The sequence below is a fragment of the Procambarus clarkii genome, chromosome 6 (assembly GCF_040958095.1).
Source record: "Procambarus clarkii isolate CNS0578487 chromosome 6, FALCON_Pclarkii_2.0, whole genome shotgun sequence".
In the NCBI taxonomy this organism is placed as follows: domain Eukaryota; kingdom Metazoa; phylum Arthropoda; class Malacostraca; order Decapoda; family Cambaridae; genus Procambarus; species Procambarus clarkii.
Genome location: NC_091155.1, coordinates 30,548,234 through 30,574,229, shown reverse-complemented (window position 1 = coordinate 30,574,229; position 25,996 = coordinate 30,548,234). Strand labels below are relative to the sequence as shown.

General features: G+C 43.4%; 1 protein-coding gene across 1 annotated transcript in view; it reads left to right on the top strand.

Annotated features, from left to right (window-relative positions):
- Positions 1 to 25,996, top strand: part of C3G (C3G guanyl-nucleotide exchange factor) — a 268,377-nt gene that overhangs the window by 213,187 nt on the left and 29,194 nt on the right. Inside the window, 7 exon segments of the mRNA XM_069307852.1 lie at positions 6,225 to 6,429; positions 6,697 to 6,844; positions 11,364 to 11,476; positions 14,254 to 14,448; positions 16,741 to 17,193; positions 18,527 to 18,617; positions 21,203 to 21,313. Coding sequence (XP_069163953.1) covers positions 6,225 to 6,429; positions 6,697 to 6,844; positions 11,364 to 11,476; positions 14,254 to 14,448; positions 16,741 to 17,193; positions 18,527 to 18,617; positions 21,203 to 21,313 — 1,316 coding nt within the window.

Below are 25,996 nucleotides of genomic sequence, written 5' to 3'. Positions count from 1 at the left end.
CTAGCTCTTTGGTCCCGCCTCTCCACTGTCAATCAACTGGTGTACAGATTTCAGAGCCTAATGGGCTCTATCATATCTATATTTGAAACTGTGTATGGAGTCAGCCTCCACCACATCACTTCCTAATGCATTCAGTATGTTAACTACTGACATTGAAAAAGTTCTTTCTGACGTCCCCGTGGCTCATTTGGGTACACAATTTCCACCCGTGTCCCCTTGTTCGCGAACCACCTGTGCTAAATAGTTTATCTTTATCTACCCTGTCAATTCCTTTGAGAATTTTGTAGGTTGTGATCATGTCTCCCCGAGCTCTCCTGTCTTGCAGCGACGTAAGGTACTTCACGCAGCCTTTCCTCGAAACTCATGCCTCTTAGTTCTAGGACTAGCCTAGTGGCATACCTCTGAACTTTTTCCAGCTTCGCCTTGTACTTGACAAGGTACGGGCTCCATGCTGGGGCCGCATACTCCATTATTGGTCTTACATATGTGGTATACAAGGTTCTAAAGGATTCCTTTAGAACCTTTAACTTTTTAACTTTCCTTTAGAACCTTCAACTTTTTAACTTTCCTTTAGATTCCTTTAACGCCAATTGGTTCTAAAGGATTACACAGGTTTCTGAAGGCAGTTCTGATGTTAGCCAGCCTTGCATACGCCGCTGATGTTATTGTTTTGATGTGGGCTTCAGGAGAGAGGTTTGGCTGTTTCCCTTGCAGCTATCAACTCCTAGATCTTTATCTCTGTCCGTTTCATTAAGTACTTCATCGCCCATTCTGTATCCTGTGTCTGGCCTCCTGTTTCCACTGCCTAGTTAAATAATAATAATAATAATAATAAAAACTGCCTAGTTTCATTACTTTACATTTTCTCTGGTTGAAATTTAGTAGCCATATGTTGGGACCATTCCTTCAATAAAGAACATAAGAACAAAAAAACAAAGTAACTGCAGAAGGCCTATTGGCCCATAGCTCCTATTTATATCCACCCAATCCCACTCATATACACGTCCAACTCACGCTTGAAACAATTGAGGGACCCCACCTCCACTACGGTACATAAGAACCAAAGTTTGTGTAGGTCATCTTGTAGCCTCATACTATCTTCCTCTGACTTAATCCTCCTCATAATTTTTGCATCATCAGCAAACATTGAGAGGAACGAGTCTATTCCCTCTGAGAGATTATTTACATATACTGTATCAGAAACAATATAAGTCCAAGAACTGATTCCTGTGGGACTCCACTAGTGATGCCTCACCACTCTGAGACCTCACCCCTCACAGTGACTCACTGTCTTCTGTTGCTTAGGTACTCCCTAATCCAATGGAGTACCGTCCCTTGTACTTCCCTTGGCTAGCATTTTTAGCACACCCTTCTCTATCAGTTTGCATGGTATGCAAGTTAGCGACACTGGACTGTAGTTCAGTGGCTCCTGCCATTCCCCCTGCTTGTATATCGGGACTACATTAGCTGTCTTCCAAATATTTGGTAGTTCACCTGTTACCAGTGATTTGTTATACACCATGGAGAGTGGCAAGCACAGTGTTTCTGCTCCTTCCTTTAGTATCCATGGTGAGATTCCATCCGGGCCTATAGTTGTTGTCACATCCAACTCTAGCAAATGCTTCCTTATTTCCCCACTGGTAATCACAAACTCCTCTAGTGGTGCATGGTTAACTATTCCCTCTCTTATCTCTAGAAATTCTCCTTGCTCTAATGTGAAGACCTCCTGGAATTTCTTATTGAGTTCCTCGCACACTTCCTTGTCGTTTGTAGTGAATCTGTCTGCCCCTATCCTCAGTTTCATTACCTGTTCCTTCTCTGTTGTTTTCCTGATGTGGCTGTGCAGCAATTTGGGTTAAGTCTTTGCCTTGCTTACTATGTCATTTTCGTATTGTCTTTCTGCCTCGCTTCTCACCCTGATGTATTCATTCCTGGAACTCTAGTATCTTTCTTTGCTCTCAAGTGTCTGGTTATTTCTATATTTTCTCCACGCCTTTGCTTTAATAATAAACAGATTAAATGGGTACAAATAAACCAAGACCTCACAGAAATAAGCTAGGAAGAACAGCTGGAAAAAGCAAACCTGAACCAGACTCTTCAAGTCACTTGTGTTGTCCCGTCTCGAGCACTGCTCAGTACTCACTTCCCCCTTCAGAGCAGGAGAGATTGCTGAAATAGAGGGAATACAGAGAACATATACGGCACGCATAGACGAGATAAAACACCTAAATTATTGGGATTGTCTCAAAGCTCTCCAAATGTACCCTCTAGAAAGGAGACGAGAGAGATACCAAATAATATACACATGGAAAATACTGGAGGGTCAGGTCCCAAATCTACACAGTAAAATAACAACGTACTGGAGTGAACGATATGGAAGAAAATGCAAGATTGAACCAGTGAAGAGCAGAGGTGCCATAGGCACAATCAGAGAGCACTGTATAAACATCAGAGGTCCACGGTTGTTCAACGTCCTCCCAACGACTATAAGAAATATTGCCGGAACAACCGTGGACATCTTCAAGAGAAAACTGGATGGTTTTCTAAGAGAAGTTCCGGATCAGCCAGGCTGTGGTGGGTATGTGGCCCTGCGGGCCGCTCCAAGCAACAGCCTGGTGGACCAGACTCTCACAAGTCGAGCCTGGCCTCGGGCCGGGCTTGGGGAGTAGAAGCACTCCCAGAACCCCATCAAGCAGGTATAAAGCAGGTATAGACCTATAAGAAGCTAGAGAGCTTTCCCTTCCAATAGCTGATGATGTAGCATAGTGTATCAGCACCAGGACCCGGATTCACAAAGCAGTTACGCAAGTACTTACGAACGTGTACATCTTTCCTCAATCTTTGACGGCTTTGGTTACATTTATTAAACAGTTTACATGCATGAAAACTTCCCAATCAACTGTTGTTATTATTATAAACAGTCTCCTGGTGCTTCGGAGCTCATTAACTGTTTAATAATTGAAATCAAAGCCATCAAAGATTGAGAAAAGATGTACAGGTTCGTAAGTGCTTGTGTAACTGCTTCGTGAGTCTGGCCCCAGGTCCTCCAGAGGTTTGATTGTATTAATTATCCTGTACTGAAAGTTAAGCGTGACAGTGTTAGAAAACATTTAAATTCACATCAGAAACACAGAATAGTAATAAGTTGTCTACTGTGTAGGTGTTTTTAATTAGAGATGAGAATTGTTTGAAATATAATTGTTTAGAAAGCGGAGTGTTAAGGTTGAGGCATACAGACAATGCTCTAAATTATTATACAGGTAATGGCATGGAAACAAAGCAAGGCATTGTAGTTATTAGTTAATTCATGCCTTCAGCATGTATGAACTTTTTTTTAAGAGGAATTCACTAGTATTCTTAAAGAGTTTTTACTAAAGGAAACGATGCTACATTCTTATAGCTAAAGGAAAACATTTGTTATTCATAAATGAAGTATGTGTAAGAAATATACAACAGAATTGTGATGAATGATTCTACAGCCGACACCATCTTAGGCATGATAATCGCCCCGTTCCATCGATTTGTCATTCACAAAAATGCAACTGATTTCCCTAACCAAAATACATAAACCCAAACACCCCATCTAACTTTTTGAGGCCGATGAGTAGAAAAAAAGGTAAATTTCTGCAGTGCATCATGATTTTTAATAATACGTCTCATTTTGAATGGATTGGTTGATTCCATTAAAACTGCGATGTATTAGACCTACGCAGTTTAGTCATAGAAATGTATAAGAATAGGCATGAAGGCAGCATGAGGTGGGTATGAGTGGCACAGGCACCACATGGTACATGTATGTACCATGTGGTACACGGTATATACATGTACCTTGCAGTGACTGGCAGAATATAGTAGGTGATAGTTTCCTTGACATTTGTTAAAAGTCTGGATATAAGTATGACCTTTAGAACCTTGCAACAAGACAGGTGCACTTGTCTACCTCATACACAATACTGGCCATTGCATCAATATTAACAGAGCTAAATTAAACATGAATATAATGTAAAAAGTAGATGTGGAAGGTCTCATTTTATTGTCAAATGTAATTTTTTTAATCAGAATAAATAAATGTTGTATTAATCACTACATTTGCTTGTTTGTTGATTGGCAATGAACCTGTTTTATAACAGTTATTGTTGATATAACATTTATCCGTGCCACTGTTGCCCCACTGGCTAGTGTAAATGTCATAAAATGTCAAAATGTCGTAAATGGTAAATAAATGTAAATGGCGACCTGGATATCTGGACTAAACCTGGAGAGGGTTCTGGGAGCTCTCAACTCTGGCTTAGGTACCAGGCTTCACTTTTGATATCTTGGCCCAAGAGTCTGTTGCTTAGAGTGACCCGCAAGCCCACATATCCAGTACATCCTGGTTGGTTAGCACTTTTTGTAGGACTAGTTCTAATCTGCATTTACTCACATATTTTTTACTCTGGTATGTTATTACTTTACTGTGCAAATTAGGGACTTGGCCTGCCAGTATTTTACATGCATATAGTGATATGGTACTTTTCTCATCCCCAGTTTAGAGTACATTTTGAGAACTTTGAGATGGTCTCAATAATTTAGGTACAGTACTTTTATCATGTCAATGCGTGCCATATATATTCTTTGTATTCTCTCTACTTCAGAAATATCTCGTTCTCTGAAAGGGAAAGCGAGTACTGAGCAGTACTCAACAGTACCAGTGATTTAAATAGTATTAGCATTGCTGAGGGGTCCCTGGATTTGAACATTCTCATAATCCATTCAGTCATTTTCCTGGCCTCCGCTATATTTGCTCGGTTATGTTCACTAAATGTCAGGTCGTCGGATATTATAATTCCCAGATCTTTTACATGTTGTTTTTATTCTATGAGTAAGTCTGATTCTGTCCTGTACCGTGTGTTTCGTTTAAGTTCCTCATATCCACTATACCTTAGGAGCTGGAACTTGGTTTGTGAAGTTCAGTGTTTTCCATAAAGCAGGAGATTTGATTCCTAATCACTTTTTCAAAAGCTTGTATTGTGTGTGATGTTAGTGCAACTAGTCTGTAGTGCTTTGCTCCCTCCACTGTGAAGGGGAGCAATATTGCAATATCTGCTGATTTAAGTGCTTCTGGTAATCCCAGTACCAAGCTTTTCTCCGCACTACCCTCAGCGCTTATGCTACTGACCCTTCTTCCCTTCCAGGTTCATTGCTTGGAGATTGTGGTCTTTACATCTACTCCAAAATGGGCTTGGAAGCCTGGGGAAAAGACCTGGCAGCCCGTCCTCCAAACAAAGACCCAAAGTCCATTCCATGCACCTGCCTAACCCCCTGTTTATGAATAAAAAAAGGTTTACACATGACTCACAACTGATGACTTTTGAACACTTTCGGAACAAGTGCTTTGTTGATGACTTTTGTTCGAACTACAACGCTGTAAATGCTTCACCCACGTACTCCAAATAATTGTTAGCAGAATCTAAACACCTAACCTAACCAATGTCCAAATATGCACAATATGCTAATATATAATAATAATATTAATTTATATTTGAGAAAAGTTCTGTTTTGAATGAACATACTGTAATGTTAAAACTGATAAAGTGCGTCTTTGGGGTCGACCGCTGGATAGAATGGACTTGGTCCAAGGACAGGTTAGACCTGGAGCTCTTCCCCACCCCCTCATCCCCCATCCTTACTGCCATTAGGCATGGGTAGTGCTAACGAACTTTCACTAGTTTTGAATGATTCTGTCATTTGTTTACATTATTTGGGGGAGTTCATTTGGCAGTCTCGACTCTTCGGTTGTTTACAAACCAGTGATGGTCTGTGTCGTTTTACTGACTTTCTGGATGCTTTCCCGGTGAGGGGAAGCACCCAGTGAAGTGACGGATCATCACCTGCTCTCTGGGCTACTTTTTGGGGTCAAGTTCTGAGTGTGGCCTCCTGTAGGCCAAATAGTCATGGCTGTTGTGACCTAGTAGTTAGGAGCCACTTCAGTGAGATAGCTTCAGGAGCCAACAGGCCTAATCCAGAAATGAGCATTTCAATACTGTACAGTACTTTCAACGCTGGCCTTTTCAGTAGGTGCATCTATAAATCACATAAATATATTTAGGTTACTCGACAGTAAGCAGTGTAGAACAAAAATTTATTTGAAGGCAAAATTAATGTTTGTATTTGCAATATTTTATATATTTATTATGCAAAGTTAAATCTGGAAGAGATTATTATAATTTTTGTTGTTTTTCCAGCAAGCAAAATTGTTAAAGTTGAACCAAGTGGGAACAACGAGAGTTTAGAGAGCAAGGTGGAGCATGTGTGGCGAGCCCTGGCCTTCTATAAAGATGTGGTGGACAAGAGCATCACAGACATGTTGCCTGGGTCGGCAACAGTGGTGCTGGAGATGGTCGTTGCACTTAACCTGGCATTAAAACCCGCCTTCTCTAACCAAAACAGGTAAACTGCTTCTGTTATGAAAGTATATGTGGACAGAACACGAATTGCCATAGTACTGTTTATTATGGTTTTCCATTGTTATATTACTAGACCACACTCCCGTATGCTGTGTAGTGCATCCATGTTTTAATACAAATAATCATATTTATTTGGCCTATTTCTTTTTCACATAATGGTTTTTCTGTTTTGAATAGCATACTTGACTTGGATAAACCCTGTATCATCTGATGTTTTTCTTACCTCTTGACAAAAAGTTTTTGGTTCTAGTTCTGCAGTAGCATCAGTGCTGGCCAGCGTGCACCAGAGTGTAGCGGAGCTGGTGCGGTGGAGTGACCAGTTGCTCCTGCACGAGGATGATGCCCACAATACCCACACTGCCCACCAAGTTGTTCAGGCAGTCAGGGAAGCCGTCCAGGTCTGTATATTGATACCAATTTATTTTTTTGTACAGAATGTGTGTTTTAATATTTTTGCTCTCCGGGAACGCCCCTGGCGTTAGATATTTTTCTCTTGAGTCTGAGCCGGGAACTCGTGCTTGCGTCCGATAAAAAAATATTTGTATAAAATTCATTTTTTATCCGATTGACTTCGGGATAGTTTCAAAATGAGCGCCATTAAATTCCCGTTCTCCTTAATAGGCCACATGGCAGCGTGAGCCATGGGCCCATGCGGTCGACCACTCAACTTATTGTTTTGTTTCAACAGCAAGTGACCGGAGTGCCCTCTCCTCGCATCCAATACTTGTGCACATATCAGCATTTATATCAGTTCCCGTGTGTTTTCAACCCATTATATACATTACACGATGGATCCTGGTCAAGGGCCAAGCAGTTCTACGCTTAAAGGAGCGAAGAATTCCTCAAAAAAGGATAAGATAAGTATGCTTTACAAGAAATACAGTCGAGTGAAGCTTACACCTACAAAGATTCCGGGGTTAGTTGAAGCGTTTTCTGATATTGAGTTGGATGTTGAACATGAGGAAGAATTGAGTGATTTCAGTAGTGACAATTTAGAGTCAGAAACAGGAGATTATGATGTTTCTACAAGTGAGGATAGTGGAGAGGACAGTGAGCCACTTGCGCCGCCGCCTCCTACTCGAAAGCGTACACATCCTGGATGTACTCCACAAACAGATCCTGGTAATACCTGGTGTAGTGACAACACTCCACCACTTGTTGATGATTTCACTGGAACACCAGGCCTAACTATTCCGACACTCATCACTCTATTACAATTTATTCAATTATTTCTTACTCGAACGTTGATTGAATTTTTCACCTATGAAACGAACCTGTATGTCACACAAGTATTGCAGCATGCTTCCGCGAGCGTCATGAGTATGTGGGTGCCAGTCACGGTCAAGGAAATGGCCAGATATTTAGGTCTGTGCATGGTGATGGGCATTTCCAAGCTCCCAAGCATGAGAATGTACTGGCAACCAACCAGTCTCTGGCATGCACGTTTCTTCAACACTTTTATGACGTCTAAACGGTTTCAGCATATTTCACAGTTTTTCAGTACGTATAATAACAATGCCATTCCCCTGAACAGTAAAGACAGGTTGGTAAAAGTTCGAACAGTGATGGAATATCTTACAACGAGATTTGCAAAATTCTACGTTCCAAAGAAAGAATTGAGTCTGGACGAAGGCATGATGGCATGGCGTGGCCTTCTATCTTTCAAGGTCTATAATTCCAACAAACCTGAAAAATATGGAGTCAAACTGTACATTCTTGCTGAATCAACATCTGACTACATACTGTATATGACTTTGAAGTATGTTGTGGAATTGGGAAAACAACAATTAAGACAGTCATGGGCTTGATTGAGGCCCTAAAGCACAAGGGTTATCATCCTTGGATAACCTTTACATGGATAACTACTATAACTCAGTCAACCTTACAGAGATGTTACGTGAATGTGGGGTTCACACATGTGGAACCCTAAGATTGCAACTGAAGGCAAAGGGAAAACTTGCATTGGATACCATGTTATTCTGCCACAAAGATGACACATTTATAATACTCTGGAAAGAAAAGCGAGTGGTCTCACTCATTACAAACTTGCACAATGCAGACACCCAGCAAGTTCAAGGAAGGAAGAGAATTCGTAAACGTGACGGATCATCTTCAGTAGAACTTGTAACAGTGAACAAACCAGCAGCAATTTGTGACTATAATCGCTACATGAACGGTGTTGATCACTTCGACCAAATGATCAAATATTACCAGTTCACACCAAAAAAGTCACAAGTGGACCAAGAAAATTACCTTCTATTTTCTGCAAATGGCTCTACATAATTCATTTGTTTTGTATAAGCGCTACACCAGTGATCGCAAGAAAGTTACCTTGCTCCATTTTCAAGAGGTGGCAATGTGGTCCCTATTGAAGTGGGATGCTGTGGAGTGGCCTCTCACAACTGACACCATGGCACATGCTCCTGCCATAAGTGATGGCGCAAGTACTTCTGATGCGGCCAATCTGTTAACACCAGGACCTTCTGGTCTGAGGCTGCCTTTATTCCCTTCAACACCTCACGGCGAAGGCTCCTCATCTGACTCTGAACACGAGACGTGTGTAACAGAACACTTAGACGAGACGGGTGTGACAGAACACTCTGACACAAGTCGTCCTCCTCCTAAGAAAAACCTGCGTATTGTTGATTCACCAGAGCGTCTCAACAAGAACCTGACACATGCCATCGTTCCTCTGAAAAACATCTAAAGTGTCGTGTTTGTTACAAGTCAGGAATAAGGAGGGACACAAAGCTAAAGTGTGAAACGTGTGGAGTTGCACTGTGTGCTACACCCTGTTACACAAGATATCACTGGAAGAGGGTATTTTGGGTGGAAAAGAAGTAACCACTCGCAACACATTCACTCCACCTACAAAACATCTGTTGGGCAACTTCAGGAACCTTTTCCTGAAGCAGGTGGAGTGGATCAAAGAATGCTCAACTTATTGTTCCACAAAAATCATTCTGTAGGTAAGTACAGACACTTTGTTCAAGTATTTTATAAATAAGATATTACAGTTTATACTTTGTTGTTGGTATTTACATAGGTTTCCTTCAATAAGGGCTTATATCCATATTTCCATTTAGAGCATTTTATTGCGAATAATTTGATACCACAATGAACGATGTAGCACAAAAACTTCTGTTAGCAAACTGAAAAGTTCTGTATGTGTTTTTCGGGTGTACCAGGTGTGGCTGTGGCTATACTCTAGCTGGTTACGCTTAGGCGACTTTCGGCGTAGTTGCGGGTGGGGCACGCCCATGATTTGGACTTTATAAGCATATGTGCGTGTAGGAAATTTTATTGCGATCACAGTTAAACAAAAATGAATGGTGTAGAACAAGTCTGAGCTTGACAAACCTGAAAAGAGTAGAAACATTTCATTGCTGTTTGGCACTCACGGCTACCGATCAACATAGTTTTTTATTTGGTGCCGGTCTCACGCCTGCTTTTGTGACATTTTATACATATGTTCTTCTAGAACATTCTATTGTGAACACATTGATACTAAAATGAAACATGTACACCGAAAATTAAGGTCAGAACACTGAAAAGAGTATTCACTTTTCAGTACGGGTGTAGCCGATGTACTGTTGGGCATGCGGTAACAGGTAACACTTCGGTGACTTTCCACGTTGTTGCAGGGGGGGGGGGGGCACCAATGATTTAGACTTTATATGCCTATGTCCGTGTAGGGAATTTTATTGCGGTCACAGTAATACCAAAATGAACGATGTAGGACAAGTGTGGAGTTTACAAACCTGAAAACAGTAGAAACAGTTCATCGCTGTTTGGTGCTCACGGCATCCGAATGAGATGGTTTTTTATTTGGTGCCAGTCTCACGCCTGCTTTTGGGACATTTTATACATATGTTTTTCTAGAACATTCTGTTGCGAACACATTGATACCAAAATGAAACATGTACATTGAAAATTAAGGTCAGAACTGTGAAAAGAGTATACACTTTTCAGTGTTGCCGCTTGGTCGCCCAAAACGCCAGGAGCACAAGGCAATGTTTTTTTGCTCAACCGCCGGGAGCGCGAAAGTGTTATATTAAATTAATATTCAACTGCTATACCTGTCGATGATGCTGAGGATCGTCGTCTCCACGGCCCGGTCTCTGGTCAGGGCTCCTGGTTGGTGGTCTGGTTAACCAGGCTGTTATACATCAGGCTACTCACAGCCACTTCGAAGTCACAGCCTGGTTGATCAGGTATCTTTTGAAGGTGTTTATAACTTCTATTTTGAACACTGCGTGAGGTCGGCCAGTTATGCTCTTTATTTGTAGATGGAGAGTGTTGAAAAGTCTTGTGCCTTTGATATTGATCAAGTCATATCTCACTGTACCTATTGCACGCTGAGTACAGTATCCAGTACAGTTGATCTATGATGGGGTTTAGTGTAAAGTTGCTGGTATCTGGTGTTCAAACTTGATTTAAAAGTAAAAATAATTCCTGCATGGAAACACTGATGGTATTTATCGCAAGATGAAATCTGTATGTGTTGATGCTGTACATATTCAGATTTTAACCAAAATATTTAGGTACAGTACCTGAATATAAAGTGCCTCGCCAAATGTGTAGTCGCATTACTGCTAGGACGTATGTGTCTAGATGGCCAGACCCATTTATAAGGGAATTTTCTCAGTACACGTACCTGTATAATCATATATGTTATGTTCTATATTATGTCCTCCTTCATTTCAGTAAATATGGGGTAAACCTATAATAACATACTGTATCTGATTCCAAGGATACTGTATCTGTATCAAGGATGCTCGGATTTTATTATTACTTGTAAAATACAGCACAGCATTTGAGTCTGCTGATTACTGTGCACAAGGACACACTACTGTGCAACATTTATGTTTTTATAATGGAATTAAAATGAATTAAATTTGTTGTTGTTCTTGACAGGCACTGGTTGACCTTGCTGCTGATAAGGAAAATGTGCACATATCAGACTCAAGTAATACTCCGTCCACCATTGATAACAACAATTCGATAGACAAATCTCCAGCATATTACAGGTAATAGTTTTTCCTATTCGTGGTTTGATTAGTGTTAGCTTTAGCATCAAATTCACCTTAGCTTATCTCATGAAATTATTTAACATGTATGGTCCTTCAATGTTGTGCTCACCGCAGGTTTTATATTTACTTGTACAGTTATATGTATGTTTCTGGGGGGAGCCCCTTCGGCTCCCCGGAGCTATCCAGGCTGATACGTATATCCGTAAACTTTGGCATCAGTCAGTGTGGATGGAGTTCTAAGCCTACCGGGGACCACGAGCCAGAACCTGGCCCACCCTCGAAGAGGCACAAGGAGCAATGGCCTATAGAAATGCACATGTGATTTGGAGCATTCTATATCTGCCATCAACCTGGGACAGGCACCCAGAAAGGAAAGCGCCTCAAAACAAACTCCTATTCTGGTTAAAATGACAAAAATAGCCAAACGAGTGGACAGAATTCCCCAAATGAAAACGAGCAATCAAGTATGACGTCACACGAGCCGCATTGCTTGTCTCTACAGCTCCCCCTTCCCAGAGAGGGGGAAGGGGAAGCCCCAGACCCACCGCACCGGTGATCCAACCACTAGATCTTAGGCTGATGTGATTGTAACACAGAATGGGTGGACGACGCCGACTCGTTCAATTGACTCTGCCAGATGTTCGGGTGCCCAGAGGTGGACCTCTTCGCATCGGCGTGGTCGAGGCGTCTTCCGGTATACATGGCACCCTTCCCTAACTGTGAGGCCATCGGGGTCTATGTTTTTCAACAGGACTGGTTGAGGTGGGGGTGCTTGTACCTGTTTTCCCCGGATCAACTATTGCTCCAGGTCTTGGCTCGTCTGGAGACTTACCAGGGAAGAGTAATCCTTTTGCCCCCTTGGTGGCCAGCCCAGCCTTGATTTCAGGCACTGCTTGCTCGGTGTCTGAAACCGGATGTTTTCCCGCGGCTCCGTCTCTTTCAGCAGATCAGCCTGGTTTGTTACGAGACTGGTTCAGTCTTCTCCTCGAGTCTTTGACTCGAGTGTATCACCATCTCTATGGTGATCAGGTGGCTTCTTTGATGGTGTTCCCCTGTGGGCTTTGTCTCGGCGGCAGTGTGAAGTTTCCTAGAGGTCCTTCCGGTTCTTTTTGTCTCTGTCGTTATATTTCGCTTTTGGTTAAGGTTGTTTTGTCCTGTCTCGTGACTGTTTTAGGACCGTCATCTGATGCCGAATACTGTCGCCTCATATTGTGTGGTGCTGGCGGAGCCGCTGCAGCTTGCTTTCAGAATAAATGTTACTTCTGCATCTTTTCACAAGCTGTCTTGGGCGTTGTTTCACCTCCGGCCTGCTCATGCGCTGCCTGAGCTGTCCTGATCCTTGGACAGGGTGCTCTCATATTTGTCTTCTCATTTTGTTGTGGCCCCTTCCGTTCAGGATTGTTTTTCTAAGGCTCTTTTCTTGTTGGCATTGGCCCCTGAGGTTCGGGTTGGAGAGCTTCATGCTCTCCTTCAGCGCAGGGGTTTTTCCTCTTTTGGTCGTGGTGATTGGTTTATTCGTTTGCAGCCGTCTTCTTCTTTTCTGGTGAAGAATGAGACTGCTGCTTTCCAGAGGGGGCCCTTGGGTTGTTGATGCTTGGTTGGTCAGGCCGGGGGTTCTTCATGTGTTGTGTCCGGTTGCGGCGCTCCACCGATATTTACGCACCATGGCCTCAGTGGCTGGGGACGCACTTTGGGTTGATCTGGTTTCCTTTCTTCCCTGTTCCCGGGAACAGGGAACAGGGAACAGGTCTCTCAGGTTGTCCGCAGGGTTATTTGGTCCAGCCAGCCTGCGGTCTATCCCCGTGCCCATGACATTCGTAAGTTTGCTGCGCTTGCTGCTGTCTTCGGTAACATGTCTTGAGTTGATATTCGGGCACAGGGTTTTTGAAGGTCGAACAGGGTCCTGGCTGCACTCTACCTAGTAAATGTTCCTGGGCCTAGTTAGGCCTGTGTCGCTTTGGGCCAGCGGTTGCAGCCAATTGTCTGGATTTCGAGTTGAGATGCGAGCACCGACTGCCTCCCGGGTAAGTTCCTCTAGTTTTTGTCTTTGATGAAGTAGCTCCAGGAAGCCGAAGGGGTTACCCCCAGAAAACCAGCATTGAATGTAACGAAACTCCATTTTCTGGGTGAGTCCCGGAGGCTCCCCAACAACCTCCCCCCTCCCCCTTTCTCCTCCCCCCTTCCCCCCATTCGGCAGTTTTCAGGTTTTTTGACATCCAGCCTAAGAACTAGTGGTTGGATCACTGGTGCGGTGGATCTGGGACTTCCCCTTCCCTCTCCTGGCGAGGGGGGAGCTGCGCAGACATGCGGCGCGGCTCGTGTGACGGCATGCTCGATTGCTTGTTTTCATTTGGGGAGTTCTGTCCACTCGTTTGGCTATTTTCATCGTTTTAACCAGAATAGGGGTTTGTTTTGAGGCGCTTACCTTTCTGGGTGCCTGTCACGGTCAACGGCAGATATAGAATGCTCCAAATCACATGTGCATTTGTAGAGGCTATTGCTCCTCGTGCCTCTCTGAGAAGGCCAGGTTCTGGCTCGAGGTCCACGGTAGGCCTAGAACTCTATCCACACTGACTGATGCCAAAGTCTAGGGATATACATATCAGCCTGGATAGCTCCTGGGAGCCTCCGGGGAGCCTCCGGGACTCATCCAATAAATGGCGTTTCATTACATTACCACAGTGGATAGATATTCCCTATTTTCAGAGTAAATACAAAGTAAATAATTACTGTTTTTACAAAGTTATTTATTTTTTCAATATGGTTCTTTTCAGCAATAGACACTCAGATATTTCAAGCCATCGAAACTCACTACCTGAAATTAAGGCAGAATCCCCTGTAGAAAAAAATGGAAGCTTCCTCCTACCATGTGATACATCAATGAAGCTCAGCCACTCTCGAAGTTCTGATTCTATACTTACTGGTTCAGAGGTGGAGTCTCCACCACCCAAACCTCCTTTGCCATTTGGGTGAGAAATACTGTTTTTAGATTGATTTATTATGAATGTGTAATGAGGCAGGTACAAAGATAACAGCATATATTTTATATCTTCATCAATAACCTTACCTTAATATAATTTATTAACCCTAAAACCCCCAAATACAACAGAAATACTTTACCACCTCGATCTTATGCTACCTCTGACTCCACATAGGCAGGAAACAAGATTTACAGCAACTAGTACAGCAAACTAGTGGTAAAGTCTTTGATTCCTTAAGGGACAAATTACTTAACCTAAATGGGTATAATTACATCAGACACGTGTTCAAGGGTCAGTAACTTACATAGAACCCCAGGATCTAACCAGGAAGCACAGACAAAATTACACTTAGAACTGAAGAGTGCCACATGGTAAGGGTACTTAACTTTGTTATTAGATTCAGAAGTAGAGGAATAGAATAAGAGCACATCTGTTTGTCTGCTTGTTTGTCTATATGCAGTTGGAGACCAGACGCTAGCTGGTCTCCAACCAGTTAGGGCTAGCCTCATCCAACTTTGCAGGGTGAATGGTCTGGGGATGGGATAGACGTAGACTTGTTGGGGTTGATCCTGTTATTCCCATTAAGAAAGGCATAATAGTGACCCTCCCCATGTAATCGGTGAAAGGTGACTGGCCAAGTCCCTAGATTTCTTGGTACATAAATACAATACATGGAAATGACTGTTGAAGAATAGAGGCGAGAGAGGAAGAGGGGAGGGAAAAGGTAGGAAGAGGTGGTGAAGGGGGAAAGAAGGGAGAACATGGCAGAAATAGGAGACAAGAAGAGAAGGGGTGGTGGAGCAAAAGTCATTGGTCTGATTTTTTTTAGAACACACAGGGTACAAAAAACAAACTACCATTACAAGGAATTGACCACCATTATATCCATTTTCTAATTACACCTATGACTTGTTTCATACTAATTCTATTTAGTAACTATCATTTGTCAAAATAACTCTTCTTAACAATACTTTGCTATTATACTAATTACCACATGCATCATGCTGTTTAATTTCCATTTTTCATTTCCAAAGTTCATTTCTGTCTCTAATGATGTTTGTGTTTGTTAAATTCCTTTGTTCTCTGCTACCCACCATTCTCACTTTGCTTCCCTATGAGTCATTTTATGACTTTGTTCCCACACTGCATTGGTTGCTGAAGCCTCCATCTTAGTAGCTTTCATTCTTCTAAGGCTTGGGGATTAGAACTACTCCCAGGACCCCATCCAGGTACAATATATTTATAAGCTGTCTCTGAGGACAGACTAGGGTCCAAAATTGCACTCAAAGAAAACCTTTCTATTTGATGTGGTTTTCTAGCATTTTTTTGAGATCAGTATACTTACCTATCGGTGACTATGGGAAAGTGAGGTCTAGCTCTTTATGCCCCATCTACTAGCCTTGTTGTACCCATTGCATTAAAGCTTCACTATTTTAATACTCAATATCTTTTCCGAACCTTTCCTTAAAGTTGTGAATGGAGGTGTCTTCCACAACTTGTTCCCTCATTGTATTCTACTTGTTGATCACCCATACAGAGTATGAGTATTTCCATACATTTTTTTGATTCATTTGTGATTCCAGCTTCCACTTGTGTCCTCTTGTTCTACTTTCTCTCAACTTAAAGAGGCTGTCCTTGGCCACCCTGTCTGTTTTCCTCAGTATCTTGTACATTGCTATTGTATTTCCTCTTTCTTCTGTCCTCCAAGGTTGTGAGATCCAGTTCCTTCAGCCTATCCTCATAACTTAATCCTCTAATCTCTGGCACTAATCTAGTTGCAAGCCTCTAGACTTTTTCAATTTTAGTTGTATGTTTCACAAGGTATGGATTCCAAGCAGGCGCTGCATATTCCAGTTCTGGTCTAACAAAAGCGGTTAGAGTGCCTTGAATGCATCCTGATTTAGGTTTCTAAAGGAAAGGATGAGATCAATGATTCTAGCATATATCATCTCTATATTTATGTTCTTTTTCCCTTGAGAAGGAAGTTGAAACATTTGCCTTTCAAGTGAAGAAAACATAAATATATGGAAGATTTATGTTAGAATCATTGATCTCATCCTTTGTCATAATCAGTAACATGTCAACAACAAAAACAGTTACCAAAATATATATACCGTAAACAGTATATAAAAAATACACACACACACACACACTCATGTGCACACCATTTCCTAATTTTGTATAAATCATTGGGGATAATGCCAGATTTTATATGAGCATATATTGAGGCTGCATCACTAAATATATGTCTCACATACTAAAAAAATTTTTTATTGGCAGACGAAGTGATGTTGCACCTCCACTACCTCCTAAACAAAAAACTCCAAAAGGAAGCTCTCATGAAAATTATGCTTTAAACCCAATATACCTAACTTCACCTTTGAACCGAAGTCCTAGAGAAAGTTCTTCAGACTGGCCTAACAATAGCTCATCATCACTATCTGCTTCTCTGGAGAGGGGATCTGGTACATCTCATTCCTCAGACCAAGTTTCTCCAGCATCAAGTCTGGACTCTGTGAGTCAACCACACGACGACCCTCCAACTTCACGTACAAGTTTAAATTCGTGTAGTTCTCTACACGATCGATTTGATCTTGACTTTGAGAGTGCACTGCACAAAAATTTTAGGATTAATGGTGATAATACTGTGACGTTCAATCCACACCTCACTGATTTTGGCGCCGATTCTTTGTCATCAATCAGAAGCATCTCCAGTTCTGGTTGCAGCAGCAGGTAAGTGTCCTTTCACTGTAGGCTTGAAAAATTTCTCAGGGTTAATGTTGACTACAGAATACATTGTGTACATTTGTTTATCAATACAGTATTCCTAATATAAAATAATACTATATATACCATTTATATATATTAATGGATGAAATTTGTAAATTTGCCATAAATTATAATTACTTTTTCATGAAACCTTTTAAAAAAGTATTCTATTAGTCATTTTTCCATTAATATGTACTTTACTCTAGATCATTTCATGCTTTGGCTATAACTCTTTGGCATTTAGTAAGATGCTAAGATTATGGCTGTAGCCTCTTTCCATCTAGTAGCACATTCAGATTATCACTACAATGCCATGTTACTCAGTAACATACCAAGCTGTAATTAGATTTTTATTGAAGATGGTGTTTTGCCTCTAAGGACTTTTTAAAATCTGATGAAGCCCTTTAGACAAAATACCATCATCATGAAAGTCTACTCCAAACTTAGTGTTTCCCTACATAAATGGCATTTCTCTACATGTACAGGACCTTTTACTTTGTTCAACCAACTTGATAGTATATTCAGACTGTGACTGTAACTAACCCCTTGTCACTCAGTAACATGCTCATACCTAGCCTCAGGCCGGGCTTGTGGAGTAGACCTCCCGAAACCCTCTCTAGGTATGCTCCAGGTATACCGTTACCCCATGTCACTCAGTAACATGTTCATACTGTGACTGTAACCCCTTGTCACACGGTAACATGTTCATACTGTGACTGTAACCCCTTGTCACTCGGTAACATGTTCATAATGTGACTGTAACCCTTTGTCACTCGGTAACATGTTCACACTGTGACTGTAACCCCCTTGTCACTCGGTAACATGTTCATACTGTAACCACATACTCAGTAACGTGTTCCTCATCTCAGCTTTACATTTAAATTCTATATTTCTAATTATTTATCTTTTTTTTCTAATGCTTCTGTGTTTCTAGTTTTTATTTCCATGTTCCTATTCTTACTTTTCACATCTTGATTTAGATTTGTTGAAACAACTGTTACTTTCTGTTTACATTCTCTCTTTCATTGGTGAAAATGTAGTACTGTGTTCCTTTACTATGATCGATAAACTTAAATGACGATATTTCAGTATGATTTTTACCAAATTAAAGTTGTCTTCAGCACTTGAAAGGGAAAAATGGTTGTAGAGAACTGTACCTGCAATACTGTGGTTTGAATACACGATAAAAGCAAGCAGCTAAGTGGATAGTGAGATGATCTGATCTTAGATCTGCTGTGTAATGATTAATGATAAAGAAGGACTTAAAAATAGTTAAAACGTAACATTTCTATTCCAGTTTAAGTCAGTCTTACACACGTAAGAGTACCAGTGAGAGTGTGTCTATGAAGCAATCTCATACGGAGACATATTTCTCATCTTCATCTCAGGTGAGTTCAGCATGGAATCTCTTAAGTTGCTATGATTTAGCTCTGCATGACATAAAGCTGTCATTATAAAAGCACGAGAAATTATGTTGTGAATTGATGTACAGCACATGGTTTGATTTATTGTAGAGTGCATCTTGATTCTTTATTCATTGTTGGTTTGTTTCAATATGTGTATGATTTTAAAATTATTTTAATAATGAACTTATGCCTATAATATATATATTATGCTGTACTGTACCATGAATGATTTCAGTGTGTCATTGCCTCACAAATTAAGGGCAAAGCGTAATATATGCGCGTGTATCTTTGCAAATAGAATTGAAAGAAACAGGTGCCTGCATGATTTTAGGTGCAGTACAGTATTTTCCTTGCTATTTTATGTCTACTGTACTACATAGTTTTTATTATTGGACTCACTTTTATTAAACTTGTGTTTATTCACTGATGGCACCATATATACATACATGTACTTATACAGTACACACATTTAAAATATACTGTTAGTTTCCTTGGTCTCACTTAGCCGTGAGACCAAGGAAAGTAAGGCTTAGTGAGACCACTCACTAATTGACAGGGAGCCGGTCGGCCGAGCGGACAGCACACTGGACTTGTGATCCCGTGGTCCCGGGTTCGATCCCGGGCGCCGGCGAGAAACAATGGGCAGAGTTTCTTTCACCATATGCCCCTGTTACCTAGCAGTAAAATAGGTACCTGGGTGTTAGTCAGCTGTCACGGGCTGCTTCCTGAGGGTGGAGGCCTGGTCGAGGACCGGGCCGCAGGGACACTAAAGCCCTAAAATCATCTCAAGATAACCTCAAGATCTCAAGATAGCCTCATTAGTTGATTACTGTTTACATTTGTTTGAAAGAGGGAGAAAAATACATGTAAGTTCTGAGCTCATTCTTTATCCTACACTTTAAAATATGTGGCATTTACTGATACGATAATGTATTATAGTAAATATGATACATTTTCTTTTTAATGCTGAAAAGTAACACTCACACAAGAGCATTTAAGAAGCACTGATACTAAACCTTGGGTCGTCTAGCTACAATAATAACTAGCTTAAAATTATTTCTGCTTAAAATCCTTGCAATCTTTGGCAATTTTGGCAAAATCCTTGCAATCACCATGAATCTGTGGTGCAGCTGACCCCTGGCCATCTTGTTTGTTGCCCTAAGTATATTGTACCCCTGCGATTATATCTCCTCTCATCCTTCTCTCTTCTGGGGCTGCTAAGCTGAGTTCCCTTAACTTTTCTTGAAAGCATAGTTCTTACATTTCACAAGCTTTAAAAATGACATGGACTCTGTATGGACTCATGGACTCCTCTGAAGGAGATCCTTTTTTGGTCAGAACAAATGTTTCTTTTTCTTAACAATATTTTACTCAGTTCAGTGTTGGATGAGGACTCCAAAAACCACTCACATTAAATTGGAATAATACTAAAAGATCAACACTGAGAAACCAAAGTATCACCTTGTTGGACCAAGCTCTCACAAGTCAAGCCTGGCCTCGGGCTGGGCTTGGGGATTAGAAGAACTCCCAGAACCCTAGCAAACAGGTATCAATGTCACTACTTAGCTTGCATGTTACCATCTGTCTACCATCGAAACTTCTGTACTAAAAACTATAGAACTGGATGTTATGCTGCCTTTATCAGAATGTGGAAGGTATCTATCTGGTATCCACAAATTCACTTTTTTCCTGATGATAATCTTGAGGTACTCTGAGAATAGTGGCATCCACTGTATTTGTGGCACTGTATGAAGAAATAGTACCATATAACCTAATTAGCCTAATATGACCAAACCTAACCCCATACTGTGCATCTTGAGGTATTCTTGAGATTATTTCAGGGCTTAACGTCCCCGCGGCCGCGGTCCTCAACCAGGCCTTCTTTTTGTTACATTCCCCCCAGGAAGTAGCCCGTAGCAGCTGTCTAACTCCGAGGTACCTATTTACTGCTAGGTAACAGGGGCATCAGGGTGAAACAAACATTTTGCCTATTTGTCTCCGCCTCCACCTTGGGATTCCGTAGTCCCGGAACCTCAGGACTACGAATCCCAAGCGCTGTCCACTCAGCTGTCAGGCGCCTCCATGCATTACCATGGAAGCACCACAAAAGCACTTGAATATGTTTTAGGTGCCATGTGTAATTTATTACTGTAACTCTTGTGCATGCATGCACAGTGAGACAACCATCATGGAAATAGTTGCAGTGATATGCACATCCAAACACACGCGCGCGCACACGCATGCACACGCGCGCACACGCGCGCACACACACACACACACACACACACACACACACACACACACACACACACACACACACACACACACACACACACACACGTTATATGACAAAGAGTGCTGGGAAGACGGGACACCACGAGCGTAGCTCTCATCCTGTAACTACACTTAGGTAATTACACACACACACACACACACACATCACACATCACACATCACACATATACTGTACTGTATTATTTGTTCATTTGCTTCATTAATGTTTTATTCACTTCATTTTTTCTGGTGCATCTTGTTTGTGTATCTGACTTGCATGACCAACCCGACAGGTTAGCAGTAAAGTGCGGTGTAGTACCCAGCGTTTAGTTGCGTACTCCGCAACTCGCTCATCCACATCATCCTCTGTTTCATCCTCATCATCCTCTTCCTGTGCCAGTGAGGTGGGTATACTTAATATTTATAATGTTTTCATGGTTTGTTATTTATCACTGTGTGGTAAAAGGTAAATGGCATCATTCTAGAGAATAGGTCTTTTTCACTTATTGTTAGTACTGTATAATATTTCAAAGTTTTCTTAATATGAAGCTTAATGCAAGCTACAGATGTATCAACATACAAAACAGCAATATACTCATCTAATATTTAATTTAATGTCACTTTCTTCCTTTTGACATGTGGTTCATGTACAGTATTTTCTTTGTGTCTTCTTTACCGTGTTTCCTCTAGAAACACTCCATCTCTTGGGCAGCCCCCTCAGTGGCTCCCCAGAGTTTGTGTTGGTACTTCAGAGCCAAATCTAACACACCAGGCATCTAGGACCATCTCACAGCCTACTGAGAACAAGTATCAAATTGCTGTGCCCTTAAAGACTTGGGAAGTGTGAGGGAGTCATAATACTCCACACACTTTACAAAACAAGCTATAATTACCAAAAAGGAATCCTGAAAACTCAAAACATCTACAAAGAAATACTTGGTACAAATATTCTAAAATTCTAAACTAGCACAAATAACAAAAATACCACCTTAGTGCTTCCCCTTCCCAGCACTAGATGGCAGTGCTAATCAACCAAGGGTCCAGTGAAGCCATTGCAATTACACTCACTTGGTGATCCTACCAGCACAGTGCATGACCTATGTATTTTGTTTAGTTAGTTGACAGATTTTTCTGCCTTTCTTGGGGGGGAGCCCCTTCGGCTTCCCGAAGCTATCCAGGCTGATATGTACATCATTAGACTTTGGCATCGGTCAGTGTGAATGGAGTTCTAGGCCTACCGGGGACCACGGCCAGAACCTGGCCCCCCTCAGAGAGGCATGAGGAGCAATAGCCTATAGAAATGCACATGTGATTTGGAGCATTCTGTATCTGCCGTTGACCGGGACAGGCATCCAGAAAGGTAAGCGCCTCAAAACAAACCCCTATTCTGGTTAAAACGAATAAAATAGACAAACTAGTGGACAGAACTTCCCAAATGAAAACATGCAAACGAGCATGACGTCACACGAGCTGCGCCGAATGTCTGCGAAGCTTACCCCTGGTAGAGTGGAAGTGAGTAGTATGTGAACAAGATGTGGTCAACCTGCCCCTCCCCCCAACCAGTATACAGACTGACACCATCAAGGACACCATGGAGCCTGTTTGGACACCTTCTAATTCAATATATATATTTTTTTTTTTTTTTTTTTTTTTTTTTTTTTTTTTTTTGAGATATATACAAGAGTTGTTACATTCTTGTACAGCCACTAGTACGCGTAGCGTTTCGGGCAGGTCCCTGGAATACGGTCCCTGGAATACTAATAGGTTAGTTAACACCTCAGAGCCCATTTGTGTACTGGGATTCCGATCCAGAGCTAAATTTAAACTTTCTACCTCTTCAAACTCGCTTTGTGCGAGTTTGAGGGTTGCTCTGTCCCCTTGTCTCAAAACGACGCTCATAGTTTTTGCCTCCGTCATGCTGCCTGTTGGGTCGGTGACACCTTCGACCCGGAGTCCTGCGAGCATTGTTGCTTGTTTGTGACTCAGTTCACCCAATCTACTGATGACATCATTCGGGTGCAGGCGGCTCGGGCATTGCAGACTAGGTTTAGGTTGCTGCAATGTGCTAGGTTGGTTGCTTCCTCGGATGCCCCGAGGCTGCCCCGCTTTGCTTATAGGGACCCAGACTTAGGGGTGTTAGTAGCGTCGGCGTTGGTTCAGTCCGCACCCTATCATTCTTTCCCTGCTGTGGTTCATTCTGTTCCCCCTTCCACTGCTTCTGGTTCCTAAGCATCTGAGGGCTTTGGGGTCAGGGCAGGGTTTAAAGGTTTTTGAGACTCAGTTCTGGGGGTTGCCCCTTCTGGGATGGCGATGGAGGCATTTGAGTCGGCTCCTCCAGCTGTAGCATCGGGGTCTGACCAGTGGGCCTCCTCTCTTCCTGCTTTTCCGGCCGAGCAGGATTTTTCTTGTGAGGCCGGGGCTTTGGAAGATGACTCACCCCCGGGGGCCTGATGTGGAGGTTCCCTGGGTTGGGTAGAAGCTGATTTTGAGGCCCTTGGATCCCATTGGACCCCGCTCGGGTTTTCCAACCCTCAGAGCAGGGCTTACTGTTACAAGGCGTGGGGTTTTCCTTTCACCCCTCTGTGTACGAGTTTGATTTGGGCTCAGCTTATCCCTGGGTTTGGTTCTGTATCCCTGCAGGTCCTTCGGTTCCGTCTTTCCGGAGGTTTTCGGCTTCCCGTGTCTCGTCTACTGAGGTGCGGGCGGCCATTGCGGCTTGCCTCCTGCGCAACTTGAAATATGCCTCTGTACTGGATCCGTCTTCCTTCAGGTTTGGATCTTTGTCTCCATGCTGGGTCCAGTATGAAGTTCCGGAGTCGTCCTGGCTTGCGGACTGCCCGTTGTTGTCGTTGGATGCTTGGGGTGCTTTCTGTCGTACCCGCACGCTTGAGTGGCGCGAAGCATTGACTGTGGTCTAGGTTTACCTGGGGGCACTTTTGAGCACCTTAATGAGTGTCTTTTTGCTCCTGCCCTAATGCGGGATGTGGGTGCAATTCAGCTTCACGTGCAGGTTTCTTCCCTGTCGGCTGCACTTGTGGCTGAGGACTTGCGCGCTTGTGGCTTGCTGGCTTCAATCTTGCGTTTATTTTCCCTCTTGGAGTTGTCTTCGGATTGGCTTGAGGAGGATGTAGAGGCGCTTGCGGCCGTTCCTGGGTCAGGTGCCGTGGTCTCAGCTGCTCGTGATTTGTCTGCCCTTTTGAAGCTGTTGCGCTGATCCTGCGGGATGTGCTTCACAGTTTTTTGCTGCGCGTCTCGCATGTCAATAGGTTGTGTTCGCTTCCTCCTTGGAATCTGCTTGGGCCCTGGCTCTTAGGTTGTTTTCGCCTTTTTGTCCCTTGCTGTTTGTGGACTTTGCGGTTGAGCAATATGTGCAGGCGGCTTCTTCCAGCTGTCGTCCGGTGTCCGAATTGTTGGTTCTCCGGGGGTCCCAGGTGGGTTCTTCCCGGAGGGGTCATGCCAGGGCTCGGGGTTCTTCTCGTCTGGGTATGCCACAAGTGCGAAATTTCGGAGCTGGCGCTGCCTTTGGAACCATCTGTGTCTGGTCGGAGCAATGTTTGCTCTGTGCGCAGGTCGGGTTCTCGTAAGGGGTGTCTGCCCTTTCGTGGTTCGCTCCATTGACGGGGCAATGCTGGGTAGGCTTGCTCTGTTCTCTCACACCCGGTCTCATGATTCGTGGGCTTTTCGGATCGTTTCCTGTGGCCTGCGGTAGCGTTGGGTGGCTCCTCCTCCTCCTCTGGATGTTTCGGGGCTGGCGGGGCAGGCCTCTTCTCCTGCGCTCTGTCGGCTCGTCTCTGAGTGGGTGCGCTTGGGTGTGGTCGAAACGACGGCATCTCTCAGGTGGGGTTTCCCGCCTGTTTTCAGTTCTGAATCGGGACTGGAATCGGGACATCCGAAAGGAATCCCCTCCTTTCGGATGACCACTCTGTCCCAGGTTCGGCTTCTGTTGGAGCTGGGTGCTTGGATGGTGTCCCCTAGACCTCAAGGACACTTATTGGCATAGCCCAGTTCATCTGAGGTTCAGGGACTGGCTCGGTTTTGTTGTGGGGCGTCAGCGTTACTGCTTTCGTTGTCTCCCTTTCGGGTTGAACCTGGCACCTCGCGTGTTCACACGCTTTACCAGGGTCATGGTGGCCCGTCTGCATCTTTTAGGTGTTCAGGTGTTGGGTTACCTTGACAAATGGCTGGTCTGGGCTCCCAGTCGGTCCGCATGTCTGCTCGCCAGGGGTTTGGTACTTTCCCAGCTAGCCGGGTTCGGGTTCCTGGTGAACTGGCGGAAGTCCCATCTGGTCCTCTCCCAGGTTCGGACCTGGCTGGGTCTTGTGTGGGACTCTCAGACCGCTTCCTTGTCTCTCCCTCTGGAGTCTCTCTTTCGGCTGCAGTCCTACATGTGTTTGTTTCTGGGGGCTCACGGGTCACCCGGAGGTTGCTTGAGGGTTTATGTGGGAGCATGAAGTTTGTGATGGTGGTCTACTCGCCGGGTCGGGTTTGGCTTCATCGGCTGTTCTGGTTCTTTCGGGGATATCCTTTCCACCTTTCTCACGATAGCCGGGGTTTGTATCCCGGGGGCACTACATTGGCTGCTGCGTCGCCGGCTTCCTCTTTGGGGTTTTTGGTGATCAGTACATTGGCGCCTTCCCTCGTTCGATATGATCACGGACACGTCGTCTCTTGGCTGGGGCTTTGTGACCAGTGCTGGAGTTCGCAGCAGTGTGGTTTTGCTTCAGAGGGTTCAGGTCGCCCGCGGATTGACGATCCGGCTCCATTCGGACTGCTCCCCGGTGGTTCATTGCCTGAACCGAGGGGGTTCGATTCAGCCCTTGGCTCTTTGGGGCTGGTTGCTTTGGATGATTCGTCTGCTGAGTTCTCAGGGTTTGGCTCTCCTAGCGGTTCATGTCCGGGGGGTGCCCAACATTCTGGCAGACGGCCTGTCCCGGGTCATTCCTCTGTCCACGGAATGAACGGTCGATACCGACTCATTCAGTTGGCTCTGCCAGACGTTCGGGCGCCTGGAGGTGGACCGCTTCGTGTCGGCGTGGTCGAGGCATCTTCCAGTATATGTGGCGCCCTTCCCCGACTGCAAGGCCGTC